At 31.7% G+C, this 17,191-nt stretch overlaps 1 protein-coding gene across 5 annotated transcripts in view; it reads left to right on the plus strand.

Moving 5' to 3' along the window:
- Positions 1 to 17,191, plus strand: part of LOC142319727 (anoctamin-1-like) — a 170,184-nt gene that overhangs the window by 98,554 nt on the left and 54,439 nt on the right. For all 5 annotated transcript variants that reach the window (XM_075357347.1, XM_075357330.1, XM_075357365.1 and 2 more), the window contains exons 8-11: positions 5,616 to 5,848; positions 9,916 to 10,092; positions 14,042 to 14,245; positions 15,262 to 15,359. In XM_075357347.1, coding sequence (XP_075213462.1) covers positions 5,616 to 5,848; positions 9,916 to 10,092; positions 14,042 to 14,245; positions 15,262 to 15,359 — 712 coding nt within the window. The remainder of the gene's footprint in view (positions 1 to 5,615; positions 5,849 to 9,915; positions 10,093 to 14,041; positions 14,246 to 15,261; positions 15,360 to 17,191) is intronic.

Consider the following 17,191-nt stretch of genomic DNA (forward strand, 5'->3'; position numbering starts at 1 on the left):
ATGGTATATTATCAAAAACACTCTAGGTATGATATGTCCTGAATTTTAATTGTGTTAAAAATGTACATACATGTACTACTTAGAAAAATAAATTAACTATGTAATCGATCGACCATTGCTGTAGTATTAACATTGTACTGATCCATCTACTACATTTTTTATTATATAATAAAAAATGTGCCCCTAACAAAAAAAAAAAGAAGAAAAATCTAGAGAACTGGGCTTTCATTTCCTGAGGATGACAAGATAGGGTCACTTGAGCAGGTTGCCCTTGGGAAGATTTTTTCTTGGCATGAGAGACTGATTCCATACAGCCACAAAATCCCTGATGGGGTGACATGCCTGTAGCCAGTTCTTGTTAACGCTGTTTCTATAGTATATCTTTTTTATCCTTCCCATATTTCCTACCTGTTTTATAATACTAGAGATACATGACAGTGTCTAGAGATTGCCTTTAAGTGTGATGATCCATCATGTTAACGTTTAAAAGAGAGTGTTTGTTAGCGAGTCAAACTAAGACACTCAGACTAGAGTGTTCCCTGGAAGCAGTCAACAGTTTCAAAAAGAGAATAAACTAAAAAAAAGTGAATGAAGTTGTAAGTGAAGGTTTTAAAGTAAATAATTTTTTTTACAAGAAAATTTGCAGTAGGATTCTCTCCAAGCAGTGGTTTGAATCTGAGATATCAGTTCTACAGCCAGGAAAAAATGTAACTGATTATTAATAATTATCACTTAATTATTTCTCTTATATATCATTTATAAGCTCCTTGAGAGAGTACCATTAACATGAACAGTTGAATTGAAAGTTCTTAACAATGAAGCAGACTGACTTCAGATCTGGTAGAAGCTGCACAGTCCAAACAGATGTTTTATTTCTTGATCTGTTCTTACCTGTTGGATTTAATGGTTTTAGTAATGTTTGTTTGGATTTAAAAACTGATGTTTGACAGTTTTATGAATGCCAATGTCATGTTCATACTTTATAGTTGCATAAATTAAATTTTATTTTCTACTTTTTCCTGAATAAATTTATAAATCTATACAAGTTCATCTATGAACTTATCTGTTAAAATTTTCTACTTTTGGCTGCTCTTGATGTTTCAGTCACATTATTGTACTAATCTACTGGTAAAAGATTAAAAAAATGAACTAGAAGCAGTACTACACGTAGATGTTTGTAAATAAACTGGCAAATAGTAATGATAAATTAAATACAGTAAGTAGTTTGTTGTAATAATCATGAAAATTTAAGTGGATTGCAAATTTAATACGGCATTACGTCGTAAATTTAAACTGCCCAGAAACATCCGTGGAGTCTTGGGCAATGATAATGAAGTTTTAGACGGGATGTTTCTATTTTTGCGTAGTGCTGGTTTTACACAAAAAATTTGATATTGTTGCGTATATGTTTTATATTGGAAGAGTTTTTAATGAGTTTGTTTTTGTTTTAATCTTTGTGGTTTTATGTTAGCTTCTGATTCTGTTATCCAAGAAGGGAGCCTTTACACCCCTCTCGGACTTTGTTAAATTTTATATAGTTCTTGTTATTATTTTTTCTTTGATGTTTCTTTTAAATAAATTTATCGTATTTTTAAGACTCTGAATGTGATATTAGTTGTAAGGTTTTAGTGATATTCGTTGTTATTTCATTTTTTAATTTTAGTTTTTAACCTAGTTTTAATTTTTATATTAGTTATAGTTTTTTAGTCTCTATTATCTGAGAAGCGGCGCCCTGTACACACCTCTCGGACTTTGTATTCTATTTATTTTTAGTTAAATTTTAGATTTTAGCTGTGATATTAGTTGTAAGTTTTTTTTTATTTAATTTTTTAGACTAGTCTTAATTTCCTTTATTTTTTTATTAAAAAAAATTTATTTCTGGCGATGATAACACCTAGATGTTTTTCGCCCTCAAAAAAAAAAAACAGAATTAATCTAATAATATAGTAAAAGGAATTTTCTGGCTGTGATGTTATTGTTATTAGAAATGAACTCTACCTGTTAGTATAAATGAAGGAATCTTTTTTCAAGCTATTAGTGCTTTAAAGAGATCAGATAGCTAGTTACCTTACGCCAGACTGTATAATTAATATTAATGATTTATTTATTATAGTTATTGCTGTTAAGTAAAGCAGAAATAACTATATATATTATCTATAAACAATGAAAATAACAAAAGAAAAATAGTTGTTGACAGCCAGTGTTACATGTTGTTTTTTAAGGTGTCACTGTTATGATACTTACTTGACCTAACCATTTCTCTCTCTCTCTCTTACTATTTCAAGAACATTCTGAGAATAATTTAGCTGCTCTAATAATTCTGTTCATGTTTTTTTGTCATTTCGAACCTTTTAAGGTTACGAACTGTAACTGATTGTTAATCAAAATGATTGAGGTCACTCATTTTCATGATCATTATTATTCATTTCTTAGTAAATACTTTATATAGTAAAGAAGTATAATATGAATTAATTTTAAAGTGAAATAGTAATAATCTAAGGTATAGAAAAAATCCCTTATAATTTCTCCTTACAAGATTTACATAACAGTAGAGTAGGCACTTTATATGTATAGAAGGTGAAATATCTACACTTTGGGATAATAAAGAATCAATTACAACCAACAGTCACAGTCATATATTTATGTTAAAATTTACTGTCTGCAAATTATGTAAATTATAATAATTGTAGTTATAATAATAATTATAATTAATTGAAGGGAGTTCATCTTTTGAAGATCCAAATGGTTGGATTATAGTAAAAAGCAATTAATAAAAAAAATTAAAAAAGTTATTTCTATATGAACTACTCCTGGAAACATGTCAGTCTTGTACGTAACAAATATAGAATGTGGTAATACATAGTGGTTGATAGAGATTTAAAACTTGATATAGTATAATCATCATTAGTGGTCATCACTGCATGAATGGTAAATCATTCTCAAGATATTTTTAACAATCATTATACTATAAAAAAAGTAAAAAAAAAAAATTATAAAATAATTGTCATGAATAAACCTTATTACTTGTACAGTTGATTTTGTCCTCTGGTCAGCTGCATCTGAAATGGTGCCATTAACATTTTGATGATCCTACACTGTTTAAAATCCTTGCAAGCTGGTAAACTAACAATTCTTTGCAATATTCAATTGAAGCAGAGTTAAACTTCTCTCTGTCTCTCTCTCACACACACACACACACACACCCACACATACACCCACACACCCACCCACACCCACACACACACACACACATACACACACTCACACACACACTCAAATGTATATACATACAATGTATAGGTGACTTGATAAAATAAAAAGGGGAGTTTTTTTTAAGTATAGTTTAGTTTTTCAAATGTTATCACTTCTTTTCCTGATTTGTAATAAAGAATACAATTCTTTTGAAAAAACATAATGGTCTGATTTTATGAATATAGCACTAATATTGTTTCTTTTTTTAATTTTATTTAATATAAGTCAAGGAAAAGAGATTATTACTCTTCAAAGGTAAAGAATAAAATGTTCACTATTACAGAATTATGTAATATGTATATATAAACAAAAGCAACCCACGCTGATGGTCCAATTGGACATCAAAAACACATTCGGATCGGTGCCGTGGGCGGCCATCATAACAGCGCTCTGACAAATGAATATAAGCGATCACTTAGTGAATCAGATAGACAATTATCTGGCCCAGAGATAGACGGAGGTCCGTAAAGTGGAGGGAGCGGAAAGATTTCAGGTCTTTGGGGGAGTCCCACAGGGGTCCGTTTTAGTACCTCTGCTATGGAACATTTTTTATGATCAAGTACTCTGACTACCATATCCGGGAGGAGTCGACGTAGTTACCTACGCAGATGATATAGCAATTCTGGTTTAAGACAAAGAGTTGGTTGACGTGGAGAGCAAGGCAAACCGCTCCCTCCAGCTCATAGATGCATGGCTCACTGGTAACAACATGGAGGTGTCCCCAGCCAAAAGCAGATGTATCCTTTTCATGGGCAGAAGAAGTTATCCTTTTCGTAACATTCAGGTTATGATCCGTGGAGAGGATATAGCAGAGGTCAGCTACATCAAATACCTTGGGGTAACTGTGGATAAGAGTCTCAAATTTGGTGGGCACATCGATAGGGTGTGCAAGAGAGTTGCGCCTACCATTAAAGCTATAAAAAGACTGTTTGCAGACTGTGCAGAGTGTCATATGAAGCATCGTGTGTTCTGGCGTCGGTTCCGCCGATAGATCTACAGATCAGAAGCAGAAAACTAAGAGCAGAAGGGCGTAGTAGGGCTGAGGCTGAAACAATGACCAGACAGTGGTGGAAGGAGGCATGGAATGGGGCTAATGTGGCGGCCTGGACCAGACTTATACATGATCTGGATGCCTGGTTGGACTGCCAACATGGTGAAGTAAATTTTTATATCACACAGTTTATGTCTGGTTACGGGTGTTTTGACCACTACCTAAGGAGATTCGGTAGAAGAGATACGCCCAACTGCGATTACTGCCAGGGGGTGGACGACGTAGAACACACAATGTTTGACTGCTGGAGGTGGGCGCAGCACAGGCAATTTATTGCAGATAACAACTTAGATGCGGACATCATAGTGGAGTGGGTGCTAGGCAGTGAGCAAAATTGGAATGTTTTCAAAAACTTTGCTGGCGTAGTTCTTCGTTCTAAAGAAGAGGAGGCAAGACAAAGGGAATGAGGGCGCATTCGCTGATAGGGAAGGATGGACAGCCCCGTCTCTGAGAGCCTGCATGCCTTGTTGTGCGGGTTTCAATGAGGGGATGGGGACTCCGGGGGAGAAATCGCGAGGAAAGAAAAGACCTAGACCCAGCCGGCTGGGCTGGTTTGGGGGGTGTGTGCACCCCTTGTGCTGGTCACGCCGGTTATAGGCGGAAAGGCATAAAGACCGAGACCCGGTTCCTGTCGGGGGGTTGGGAATGGCATATCCGGGCTTGGCCCCCTTGGCGGGGATTAGAGACAGGTAAATAAAAGATCTGTACCGGGGCGGTTCACCTGTCATACCAGGTGTAAACCGGCGGGTGGGAAGACTGCCTTAGAGTCAGACACGTCCCTGGGCTGAGTATACTTAACTGGATGTCCGGCTCAGGAAAAAAAAATGTGCTGTGTATAAACATTCCGTGTCCTATTAAATTCAACCTGTGTACAGGAAATTGCTAGCATAAAAACCATTTGTTATATTACATTATACCCTGCTTGAATATGGCGTGGCAGTGATTTAAAATACTTAAAAATGAACATCTGGGCTTTGATCTCGACTGTAAAAGCAGACCAGTAACATAGAGATTTAAATCCAGAGAAATGTAAATATTTTTTAAAATGCAATTGGATGTAGATCCTGCAGAAACACTTGCAAAGTAGTTGATTGGTGTCAGATACTAACCACTCCAACCAATGTTTAATTTAGGTAGACATATTTTTATGTTAAGAAGATTGTAATAGGTGTGCATTATCTAAAATTGTGATCTTACAATTATCTAAAATAAACATTTACAAAGTAACTTATTTTGAGACCAAAATAATTTCTCTGTTTGTTAAGTTTTTTGTAATGAAAATTTCTTATTTGAGTTCTTATTTCTTATATAGCTACATTATTTTTGGAATTATGGAAGAGGTATAGTGCATCAATTACTCATCGATGGGGCCTTACAGGATTTACATTACGTGCAGAACATCCACGTCCTCAGTATTTAGCTAGGTTAAAAAATGCTAAGAAGTACAAAATAAATATTATTACGGGTTTAAAAGAACCTTGTGCTCCGTTTTGGACTGCTCGTGTTCCTGCAACTCTTCTTAGTTTTTCAGTTGTTCTTTTATTGGTAAGTAAATATATTCAAGTTTTCTTCAATGATTTTTTTTTTAGTTTTTTCTAAATATACTAATGTAATATTATCATTGATTATTTTTAATTCTATTTTATTATTTTTTAATACCTTGTATAATGAAATATTTATAATTTGGAAATGATATATAAGTCTATTCAAAAAATATATGACCATAAGTTTTGAAAAGAGTAGCTTATCTTTAGCCATTTCAATTCTAGTCTCCTTCAAAGTCTCCAACTTAGCACGCTTTCCATTTTACTGGAAACATTTTTCATATTACTCTATTGAAATGGCTACCAGCTGCACTTTCATATTCCTCATTATGCTCTTCTGATATAAAATCTGAAACCTTTTACACAGATATCACAAGAAGACTTGTATGGTGAATAAGGAGCATGATGAAACTGAGGTTTCCATGTCATTATCAATAAATACCGGATTGATCATGGGCGGGTGCATTATTATAATGTAACTGCCACTTGTGTGATTATAAGTCTGATACTTGCACTTGAATTGTATCATGTTGATGACATGGAACCTTTAAATGGTACTTTTTATTAATAGTTTGGCCTTTTGGTTTGTATTCATGATGCAGAACTCTGTGGTAGTTAAAAAAAAAAAAAAACAGTCAGTATCACTTTCACTATAGTTCTCATTTATCGTGTTTCTTTGGGTTATGAGATTGTGGAAATTTCCTCTATGATGACTGCGCTTTTATTTTGGTATTGTATCTACTTACTAGGATTCATTATTACTTTTCATAATCCATGCTCTTAAGGAAATTAGGATCACCATTTGTGGACTCCAGCATGTCTTGTGTACATCAAATTGAATTTCTGTTTGGTAATTGGAAGCAGTTTTTCACAAATTTCATAACCTCTGATTTGGATCTTGTTCTTGAATCATGTTCTATGGAACAATTACTAATCCTAATGTCATTTGCAATTACTCAGATGATCAGTTGATGATTTTCATGATCACACTCTACACACTATTAATGCTGTGTGGATCTTTGCTTATTGATGGCCTCCCAGTATGCTCAATTGAAGTTCAGCCATTTTGAAAATCTTCATCCTCTCTTTAATCTGTGTAATCCCTGTTACTGTGTTTTTGAAAGCCTGTTTAATATTACAAGTTGTTTTAGTTTGTGGATCACCAAGTTTTTGGTTAGAAATTAATGGAGTAATGTTCATTGTGATCTGTCATTATGAACAAAGTAAGAATGCAACAAGCACTTATGCTCATTAGTACATGCATGCACACACAGAATGGCTGCTTGACAACAACCATTGCACTTAATAGTCTTAAAATAAAGAACACGTTCATGTGCACTGGAAATTAGTCCGTATTCTTCCAAGTTTCACTGTTAGCAGTGAAATACTTTTTGAGAAAATAAATATGGATGGATACTTTTTGAACAGACCCTAAATATAAGGTTGTCTAAAAAATATTGAGCCTTTGGAGGCCAAAATTGAGAATACTTTATTGTTGTTGGAAAATAATGTTATGAGACAACATATACACCATTTTTTTTTGATGCCCTTTGCCAGTTTCTTGGCAACACTATAATCCTGTCGCTATAGAAGTTCTGTGTTTTCTGTTCAAAAAATTCTGAAACTTAGTTTTCACAGGCCTCTTTTGAAACTAACTTAACACCATCCAGGGAGTTCTGCAAAGACCGAAAAGAATGATTGTCTGACAGTGCCAGGTCCAGGCTGTACATTGGATGCATTTAACCTCTTAGTCAAGTTTTCCCAATTTCTGCTGTGTCATTAAATGCAAGGCTATGCAGCATGGTATACAACACCCGTTCTGTTAACCAGCCCTTCAGGCCATTTCTTTTGAATTGCTAGGTGCAAATGCGTAGATTGTTGACAGTACAGGTCTGAGTTTATCATTCTACCTGGCAGCAGCAGCAGCTTGTGATGCATGATGTTCTTCCAGTCCCACCAAATGCTCAGCATAATGCCAGTATAAATTTTTTCCTTGTTCTGTGTTTTTTTTTTTTACTGTTATTTATTTCTGATCCATGTTTTTTATTAAATGATTTATTTTATTAAAAGTTCAGCTACATTGCACAATTCAATGCTACTCTTTTTAAATAGTCTTACTCAATCTATGTGACTTATTTTAAATGACCATTTTCTTGTACAGATATCATTATACTTATTGTACATTTACTCCTATTTATTGTTGTACATTTAAAATATTTATCTCTATTATTTATATTTTTAAGTATTTTATTATATAGTCCTTTTTATTTTGTAATTTATATAATTTTAAGTGTTGTATATTGGAAAAATTGGACCTTGTAACTTACCACTTGATTCTTCCCAATATACAGAATGTCCCACAAAGAAATGGAAAAACTTTCAGGACATGCTGTACTGGTGAAAATAATGAAAAAAGTTCTTATAAACATATGTCTGGAAATACTTTGTTTTTGAGTTACAGCTTGCGTAAGATTTCACCTCTTCTAATAAAAAGATCCCTACTGTAATTTTTGGGACCCAAATTAAGGAGTAAAGTTGTTAGTTTCTTATGTAATTTGAGTTGAGAAGTAGAATAAAACAGGTCCCAGAACTGTAACTCCAGTAGTCTTAAAAATATCTGATGTAAAACACAAAATTTGGTTTTGAAAAACAAGTTTTTTAGGTTAGTACAATAGCTTTGTTAAATAACTAATAAATGCACATATTGTTCTTTCTGTACGTAGTCAACATTATTCTTAATATTAAAAGATAAATGGTAACAGAATAACAAATGTCAGTTATAGTAATTGTTTGAAATTCCCTTCTTCACAGTATACACAGCACTTTGACAAAATATTTATGGTGGCTTTAAATATCATCCTCAGGGTCATTTTGTATAAATTCAATAGCATTTTGTATAACACTTCTTTAGTATAAATTCTTCTATTTTTCGTCTGTTTTCCTTCAATAAAAAAAAGTTTTTACATTGGCTGTATTTACATTAATTTTATCAGAGTTAAATACTCTACAAGTTTTGTTACTAAATTTTCTGCATTTGTTAGTCATTTAACAAAGATATTGTATTACTAACCTAAAAAAAACTTGTTTTTTGACACCAAATTTTATGTCGGATAACTTAAAGACTACCGGAGTTACAGTTCTGGGACCTGTTTTTCCCCAGCTCAGGTTAGATAAGAAACCACCAACTTTACTGCTTAATTTGTGTCCCAAAAATTACAGTGGGCTTCTTTTTATTAGAAGAGCTGAAATCGGGGTGAAATCTTTCGCTAACCATAACTCGAAAATAAAATATTTCCAGATATATGTTTATATGAATTTTTTTCATTATTTTCACCAGTAGAACATGTCCTGAAAGTTTCTCCATTTCTTTGTGGGACACCTGTATATAGCCTTGTTCTCAACATTCCCCTCTCAATTCCGGGAATGAATGATAAATCTCTGTTTAAATGCTAAATTTTATATCAATTTTTACAGTTGTTTACTTGAAACTCATTGTTAAGTTGCAATCTAGTGTTGAAACACTCCAGACATTAATTCTAGAATACTTAAAGAAAATTTTAGTTCAAAAACTTTGTTATTTGTTGATTTTAATTCAATATTTAATTGTTTGTTGTAAAGTACTCAAAATATTTTGGAAAAACTAATGAAATTATAGAAAAGTTGAGGCTTAATTTACAAAATAAAAATGTCCTATCTTTCTTGATTTTGATTGTGATTGGTAAATGTTTAAAGTTGACAACACCAAAAAAAAAAAAATGCTGAAACTTTTATAACTTTCCTTTTCCATGTTAATAATAATTAAATTAAAGTTACTGTAATAATTTTATATAGAAATAACTGCATGTTCCACTGATTTTTTGAGAAAACATAATAATTCAAAGATAAGCATTACTTTTATGGTATGCTCTGTACCCAACTAAAAGAGGATCTTAAGTTGAATTATTTTAGATATAATATGAAAAAAGATCTATTTAAATGATTGTATAGCTTTATGTATTCATCCTTACTTTTCTTTAAAATTTTGTTTGAAGTATTGTTTAAAAATATTTTTCTGTTTGATTATTTCAGATATCACTTGCTGTTGGAACTGTATTTGGTGTTGTTTTATATCGCATGTCAGTCAGAACAGTACTTACATCACTTAAATGGATGGTTGAGGATGAGTGGACAGCAACCCATACACTTTTATTAATACCAACAACAGCTGCTTTACTCAACTTAGTGTTTATTATGGTTTTCAATTATGTTAGTAACTCAGAATATTTAATATTTTAAGCTAATCTAATTACATTTATGTTTATTTCATAACTTTAAAAATTAATATTGTTCTATTTTTGTTAGAATACCGCATTAACTCCACAGTGTATTGGTGTTAAAATATAATTTTAAAATCGGAGTTCAGCTTGCATACTAAAGCTTAAATTTTTCTAATTTCTGTTAAAGCATGCATTAATAATATATTAATAATAATATAAACATATAATAATACTTAATAATTACTTAAAAATAAAAGAAAGAACAAACAATTTAGTGACTTAAGTTTCTTATAAATGTTCTAATAATTTTTTCATTAATATCTTTATTGTTAAATTTTCTGAGTGTTGTCTCTTGGCTGTTTAAAAGCATGCAGATAAACATTTCAGTGTGTTCAGATATAGAGATGTTAATTGGTTCTTGCTGAATTTTTGAAAATGTTCAATTTTCATATTGTCTCAATAATAATTGTAATGTGCATGGATGAAATATTGAGTTACCAATATTGCACCACATTGAATAATAATAATAATAATAATAATAATATCTTGTTATAATAAATTCAGTTTTTGTTATTGTTTTTCCAGTTACAAGAAGGTTTCTATTTATGCCTGTCATTTAATTGATGAAAATCATGTTTTTAATGGTAATTTCAAAAAGATTTCTAATCTACTTTTAAATGATCAGTTAGACTTGAATAATTTACCATTGTTAAACTTATAAATATGAGATGGACTTCATAGCTTATTGTAAGTACCGCCCCCTTTTTCTGGATTGATCAGTGTATTTGCAGTTAAATTTATATATTGCTATCAGACTTTGCAGTGCTTTGCTACTGCTAGATTTGAGTATATATATATATATATATATATATATACGAGGTGTGATCAAAAAATGCGGTGAATAATTTTTTATTAAAAAAGTAATAAGGTTACATAGAATTCGATTTAATCTCCTTCAAAGTACTGTCCTTGGCTAGCAATGCACTTATCCCAACATTGCTCCATGACTGGAGGCATTTCTGGAAGGCATCTTTCAGAAGGGCTTTCAGCTGCTCGGTCATGGCCCTCTCAATGTCAGCAATGGTGTCAAAACGTTTTCCTTTAAGCACAGTTTTAATTTTTGGGAAGAGCCAAAAGTCGCATGGTGCTAAATCTGGTGAGTATGGTGGATGTGGACAGACAGGAACACTTTTTTGGCCAAAAACTCGCGAATGAGAAGCGAGTGTGACATGGCACGTTGTTGTGGTGAAGAAGGAAGCCATTGGTCCATTTTCGCTTCGCATCGACCATCTGGTCGCTCTCTTCGTACGTCGTTTCGTAAACGTTGCAGTACACTCTTATAAAATTCAGAGTTTACAGTTGTTCCCCTTGGAACGAACTCTGATTGCACTATGCCCTCACTATCGAAAAAACAACGAGCATTACCTTGATGTTGGATTTTGACTGACGTGTCTTTTTAGGGCGAGGAGATGAACTGGTTTTCCATTGGGAACTCTCCATTTTGGTCTCAGGGTCATAGCCATAGACCCAACTTTCATCTCCAGTTACAATTTTGGCCATGAAATCCGGATCTGCATGAAGACGACCCTTCAACTCCGTGCAAATTGACACACGATTTTCCTTCTGTTCATCACTCAAAAGTCTGGGAACAAATTTTGCACTCACTCATCTCATTTGCAATTCATTAGTTAAAATGCTTTGAACGGATCCGTACGAGATGTTAAAGTCTTCCGATAGCTCTCGAATAGTCATTCACCTGTTTGAACGAACCATTGTTTCCACTTTTTGCACGTTTCTAAAATGGTGGGCTGGCTATACTTTTTTCGATTCTATTATTACTTATTATTACTACTTATTCGATTCTACTAATTTGTTCTAATATATGTTCTGAATATGAGCAAATAAGTACAATTTTTCTAAATATTTGAACCCCAGCACCACTAAGCAGGTACAAACTAATTCAGACCTTTGTGGGTGTGCGCACAATAACTTACAAAACTTTGATCGCAGCCTGATGAATGATATAGGAACGCATATGGGACAAACAAACAAACATTCATTTTTTATATAAAAGATAAGATTGATAAGAGCAACAATAGTGAGTGTACACTCACTTGCTCTTTATCTTTATATATCTTATCTCTTTTGGTTTTATGTATTTACCTTTTTCCTATAATGTACTTAAGCTTTAGAATTCTGTTCATAACAGCTGATAAAGTACTATGTACTGAAACAGCTGTCATTTTTTAAATAAATTTTGTGAAGATTAAATAAAATATTTTGTTTATTTTCTTTTTATTAGTTTTTGTATCACCTCATGATTTTACGATTCTCATAATTTAGATCAGCATACTTTGTTGTTGATACAGAACATCATAAATGAACGTTTTATTTTCTTGAATAAAGTGCTTTACCCCCATTGTTTGTATTTTTTTAAATATGTAACATGAAGTATACTTCATTCAGTAATAATTATCATACGAAGTATTAAAAAAATATGATGTTTAATGATGTGATATTTTTGCTGAAGTAACAGCACCAATCTCAGAGTACTCCCTGAAGTAATTGATACAAATATAATAGAATAATAGAATAATTTAAACAAAACCTACTTAGCAAATCATCCAAACGTTCATAAAAATAAAGTTTGACTTACATGTTAGGATTTCAATTTTTCTAATCTAATCTGTTAATTTTTGATTTTAATAAATGTGTAACAATATTAAAATTCAACAGAGTATAGCACTGAATTAAATATCTTTTGCATTATACAGCGTGTCCCATATAAAACGCAACCCAACCTTATATTGGTAGGTATTGAAATAATAAAAAGGCATGTGTAAATGTAAATGTAATTTTTATTATTACCATCCATTACCTTACATTTAGAGTAAATGTTGGAAATGGCCACCATCTTCTTGAATACAAGCTTCAATTCTTTTTACAGTGTTTCTTGCAACTTTTTTCAAAGTTTGTGGCTGGATATTTATTACAGCTTGTTCAATATTGACTTTCAATTGTTCAAGTGTTCGTGGTTTGTTGCTCTAGGCTTTTTCTTTGAGGTAACCACATAGAAAAAAATCCACCGCAGTCAAATCTGGAGATCTTTGTGGCCACAAGCCTTGACCGATTCATGATTACCAAAGAATTCCTCAACGAAATCAGAAGTTGAACCTGCGTAGTGCGATGTAACACCGTCAGATGAACAGTAACACCGATGTAACACCCGATGAACAGTTGATTTAGACAAATTAATTTCAGCAGACAAACGTCTGATCGATTTATTTGGCGAGGCGAGTAATCGGTCTTTGATTTCAGTGACTGTATCTGTATTCAACACTGACGCAGATCTTTTGTGTTCCTTGTTATTAACAGAACCAGTCTCTCTAAATTTTGCAGCTAACCTTAATACTGATGTTTTGTTAGGAGATGGTTTATCTGGGTACTTATGGCGAAACAAATCTTGCACTGCGACCACTGATTTCGTACTGAAGTACGACTCAACAATGAAAACACGTTCATCTAGTGAAAACACCATCTTGTCTCTAGCAATACACTGAACGTTATGATTGCATTGTTGTTACTATCGGTAGTGTTCTACTGCGTCGTCGCGATATTCAGATATTGGACGAGTCCATTTCAGTAACCAGTAGGGGAGTAGACTTTTGAAATTTCATGGATGAGTGATTGATGGGTTGCGTTTTATGTGGAACACCCTGTATTTATAAAATGCTTTCAGAGGCCTATTCCATATGCTGGCTGTGTTTTTTTTTTTTTTGTATTTAAACTTGCAGAATAAATAACATGTTAAGGAGACTTTCCTTAGATACTATTTGGTAATTTTTAAAGAAAAGAATCACATGCTAGTAACTTTGAAAACTTTTTCATGATGCTTCTTTTAATTTAATGATGTAATTTTTTCTTTTATTTATTTTCAGATTTATGACAGATTAGCTGTTTATCTTACAGAACTAGAGTTATGGCGAACACAAACAGAATTTGATGAGTCATTGACAATCAAGATTTATTTATTCCAGTTTGTTAACTACTACACTAGTATTATGTATATTGCTTTTCTAAAAGGAAAGTTTGTTGGTTATCCAAAGAAATATAATCGTGTGTTTGGTTTTCGACAAGAAGAGGTAACAATAAACAATATTTCTCCGTAAAATAATTACAGTAACACTTCACTAATTTAGGTGACGGAATTAGAGTTGTTATTCAAAAATTTATTTTATGGAATTACTTGAAAAAGTAGTGATGGTATGGTAGAAAGTTACAAGTTTATTATAAGTTGAAGGTTTTTCTAATTGATTAATTTTATAACAGTACTGGAAGTGTCAGCAAACAATAAAAAATATATTATCTCCCGTAAAATCAAAAATAAGACTTAAATCTTATTAAATGTATTGTATTCATGACATTTGAATGTCAGGTTGTCTATAACCACTAGAGTTGTTAACATGTATATATATTTACATATGAAGACAGTAGCTAGGAAACTATATTAAAATATACATAGTTAGAGAATCATGTAATTTTTGAAGTCTTTGTAGTAGTTATGTTTAATCCAATAACTGATAATATTAACATAAGATTAATAGCATTCCAAACCAATCAAAAAATTTAAGAGTGTACATTAAAAAAAAATTTAATTGCTATTACCTGAAATATTTATTCGTTTTTGTGACAATTATTTAAAAACAAAAATGATTTCGGAAAAAAAGAATTTTAAAATACCACAGAGCCATCTCTTTTGTGATTGAATGAATGAAGAATTTGGTCAGTTCATTAGATTTGTCTTAAGACTGATAAGTAATAATCAGAAGTTCTGTGAAAGTTTTATTAAATTTGATTTATTCTCAAATTAAAAAGCTCAAAATTAACTCTAATAAAATATTAAAATGACACATTTCACTAAATTTTACTCTCTAAAAATTTAGAATTCATTTAATTTAAAATAGGATTTAATTATGCTCTTATCTTTACAATTTTATAAACATACTTCTCATGTTTAGAGCAGCTGAATTTTTTTTCTGTCTGACTGATTTTTAAGCCTAGTGCTGGTTTGTTAGATCCTTTATTATAGGCATTTTCTGTGACTTTCAATTAATTTGACTCATGTAATTAGAAAATTAAAATATGTATTTTTTTACAGTGCAGTCCTGGTGGGTGTCTAATGGAGCTCTGTATTCAGTTGGCAATAATAATGGTTGGACAGCAGACGTTTAATTCTATACTAGAAATGATTCTACCGTAAGCATTGTTCATTTTTGTAATCGTATTCTCTTATATTGTATGATGTATGAATTCTAGCATAGCCATGTTATTTTGATGGCTGCATACTAATTGTTTTAATGATTGATAGACTAGAAGGAGCTAAAAATGTTGTATGACTTTTTAAAAAAACATTTCTGTAAATGTCACAATATTATGAAAAGCACAATTCTTTAAAAATTGAATACATTATTTTTGTACAAACTTCTTTTAAAATGTTTTAAGTGAGATTGATTGCTGTGGTCATTAATTGCCAAAACATTCCCACAGAAAGCTGTGAATTATAATCAACTTATCTAAATGTAGTAATCTCCAAAAATCAGTTTATTAAAAGTGGCTTTGCCTGTGGACATGTCATTGTACTTTACATCCTTTATTTTTCAGGATTCTACTTCCTGTAGTTATTTATGTTGATATGAAAACATCTTACAATTATTTTAAGTTGTAATTAGAAGCCAATGCAGTATAAACATTAATGATTATTATAATAATGTTTTTGTCATTATAAATTAATTTTTAGTTATCAGTCATTTAGTTCATGACTTTAGGAGCATTATAATTAAATTTATCATGATTCCATTTATGTAATGCTCAAGAATGTTGTTAATTTTATTATACAAACAATAGATACATTTGGGTGTTGTTGGTTCATTAGATATTCATAGGAAAAATTGACATACATAATTGAAAAACATAACTTACATAATTGACACACTGTATTTAATCTGTTGTAATATTAGGGTAATGAATACTGTATAAGAGGAACACTATACTGTGTTAAAAAATAAATTTTATGTCGTGTGTTAAGGCCTTTTCCATTCCTTACGTAAAGTTTTTGAGAAATAAAGCAATTTAGTTAAAGAGCAATGAAAATTACTTATACAGTTGACTTTTAGGGTAAAATGTTTCTTAGTTAATATAAATAATCACCTATTTTCATATTTTGAACGAAATGTTTTGCATTAGCAAAAAACTGCATTTGATTTTATAAAAATCGCAGATCTAGTCAGGTCACGAACAAAAATTTACCAATCAAAGGTAAATAAATTATTTTTCATTGTAATTTTCTTGGTAGTTTACTGGAAGAAAAATTTATGTAAGAATTATATTAGGTCATTTGAAAATGATTTTCCTTTCCTTACCGTATTATTTTTTGAACTACCTATCACTGTTATACTTGGTCTCATCTCTAATAATTTCGTATAGTGTCACTTGCATAAAAACTTAACACTTTCCATGAAGACTTAAATAATTCTTTAGATCAATTTATTCAATTTGAATCCAGCCCAGCTTCTAGTTTTGCTTTCGTAATCAAATAAAATTTAGGATTTTATCCTTGATCCTGTAGGATTGCCTTCAGAATTTGTAGTTAACGTCTGGAGCCATCATTTTTGGGCTTGCACCAGAATTTACACTAATTTCACAACATATGTTCTTATTGCTATTTCTTGAGATGTTACTGATTTTATGTGATCATCATGTTGTGAAGTAATAGTTTAGGAGAAAGTTTTCAATACTTTAAGGGACTGGATATCTGAACTTTTCACTAGGTTGCTGGCTTTAATAGGGGTATCTCTTGTAAGCTAAAAATTGCAGTTGAAATGAGAGGCAATGAGAGTTTATCTTGAGTGAAGCATCATACTTTTCAAATGGTGAGCATGATTATGGATAATTACTCCCATTGGTAATGTGGGTAATATTACTACAGAAGATAATGTTATTATTTGAATTCTAATGAATCAAATCTAAAATATAAGAATATTCGTTTTGTTGTTCTTCAGAATAATCAGGAGGGTGGCTCCCTCCAAAAT

The sequence above is a fragment of the Lycorma delicatula genome, chromosome 1 (genome assembly GCF_047948215.1).
Source record: "Lycorma delicatula isolate Av1 chromosome 1, ASM4794821v1, whole genome shotgun sequence".
NCBI lineage: Eukaryota > Metazoa > Arthropoda > Insecta > Hemiptera > Fulgoridae > Lycorma > Lycorma delicatula.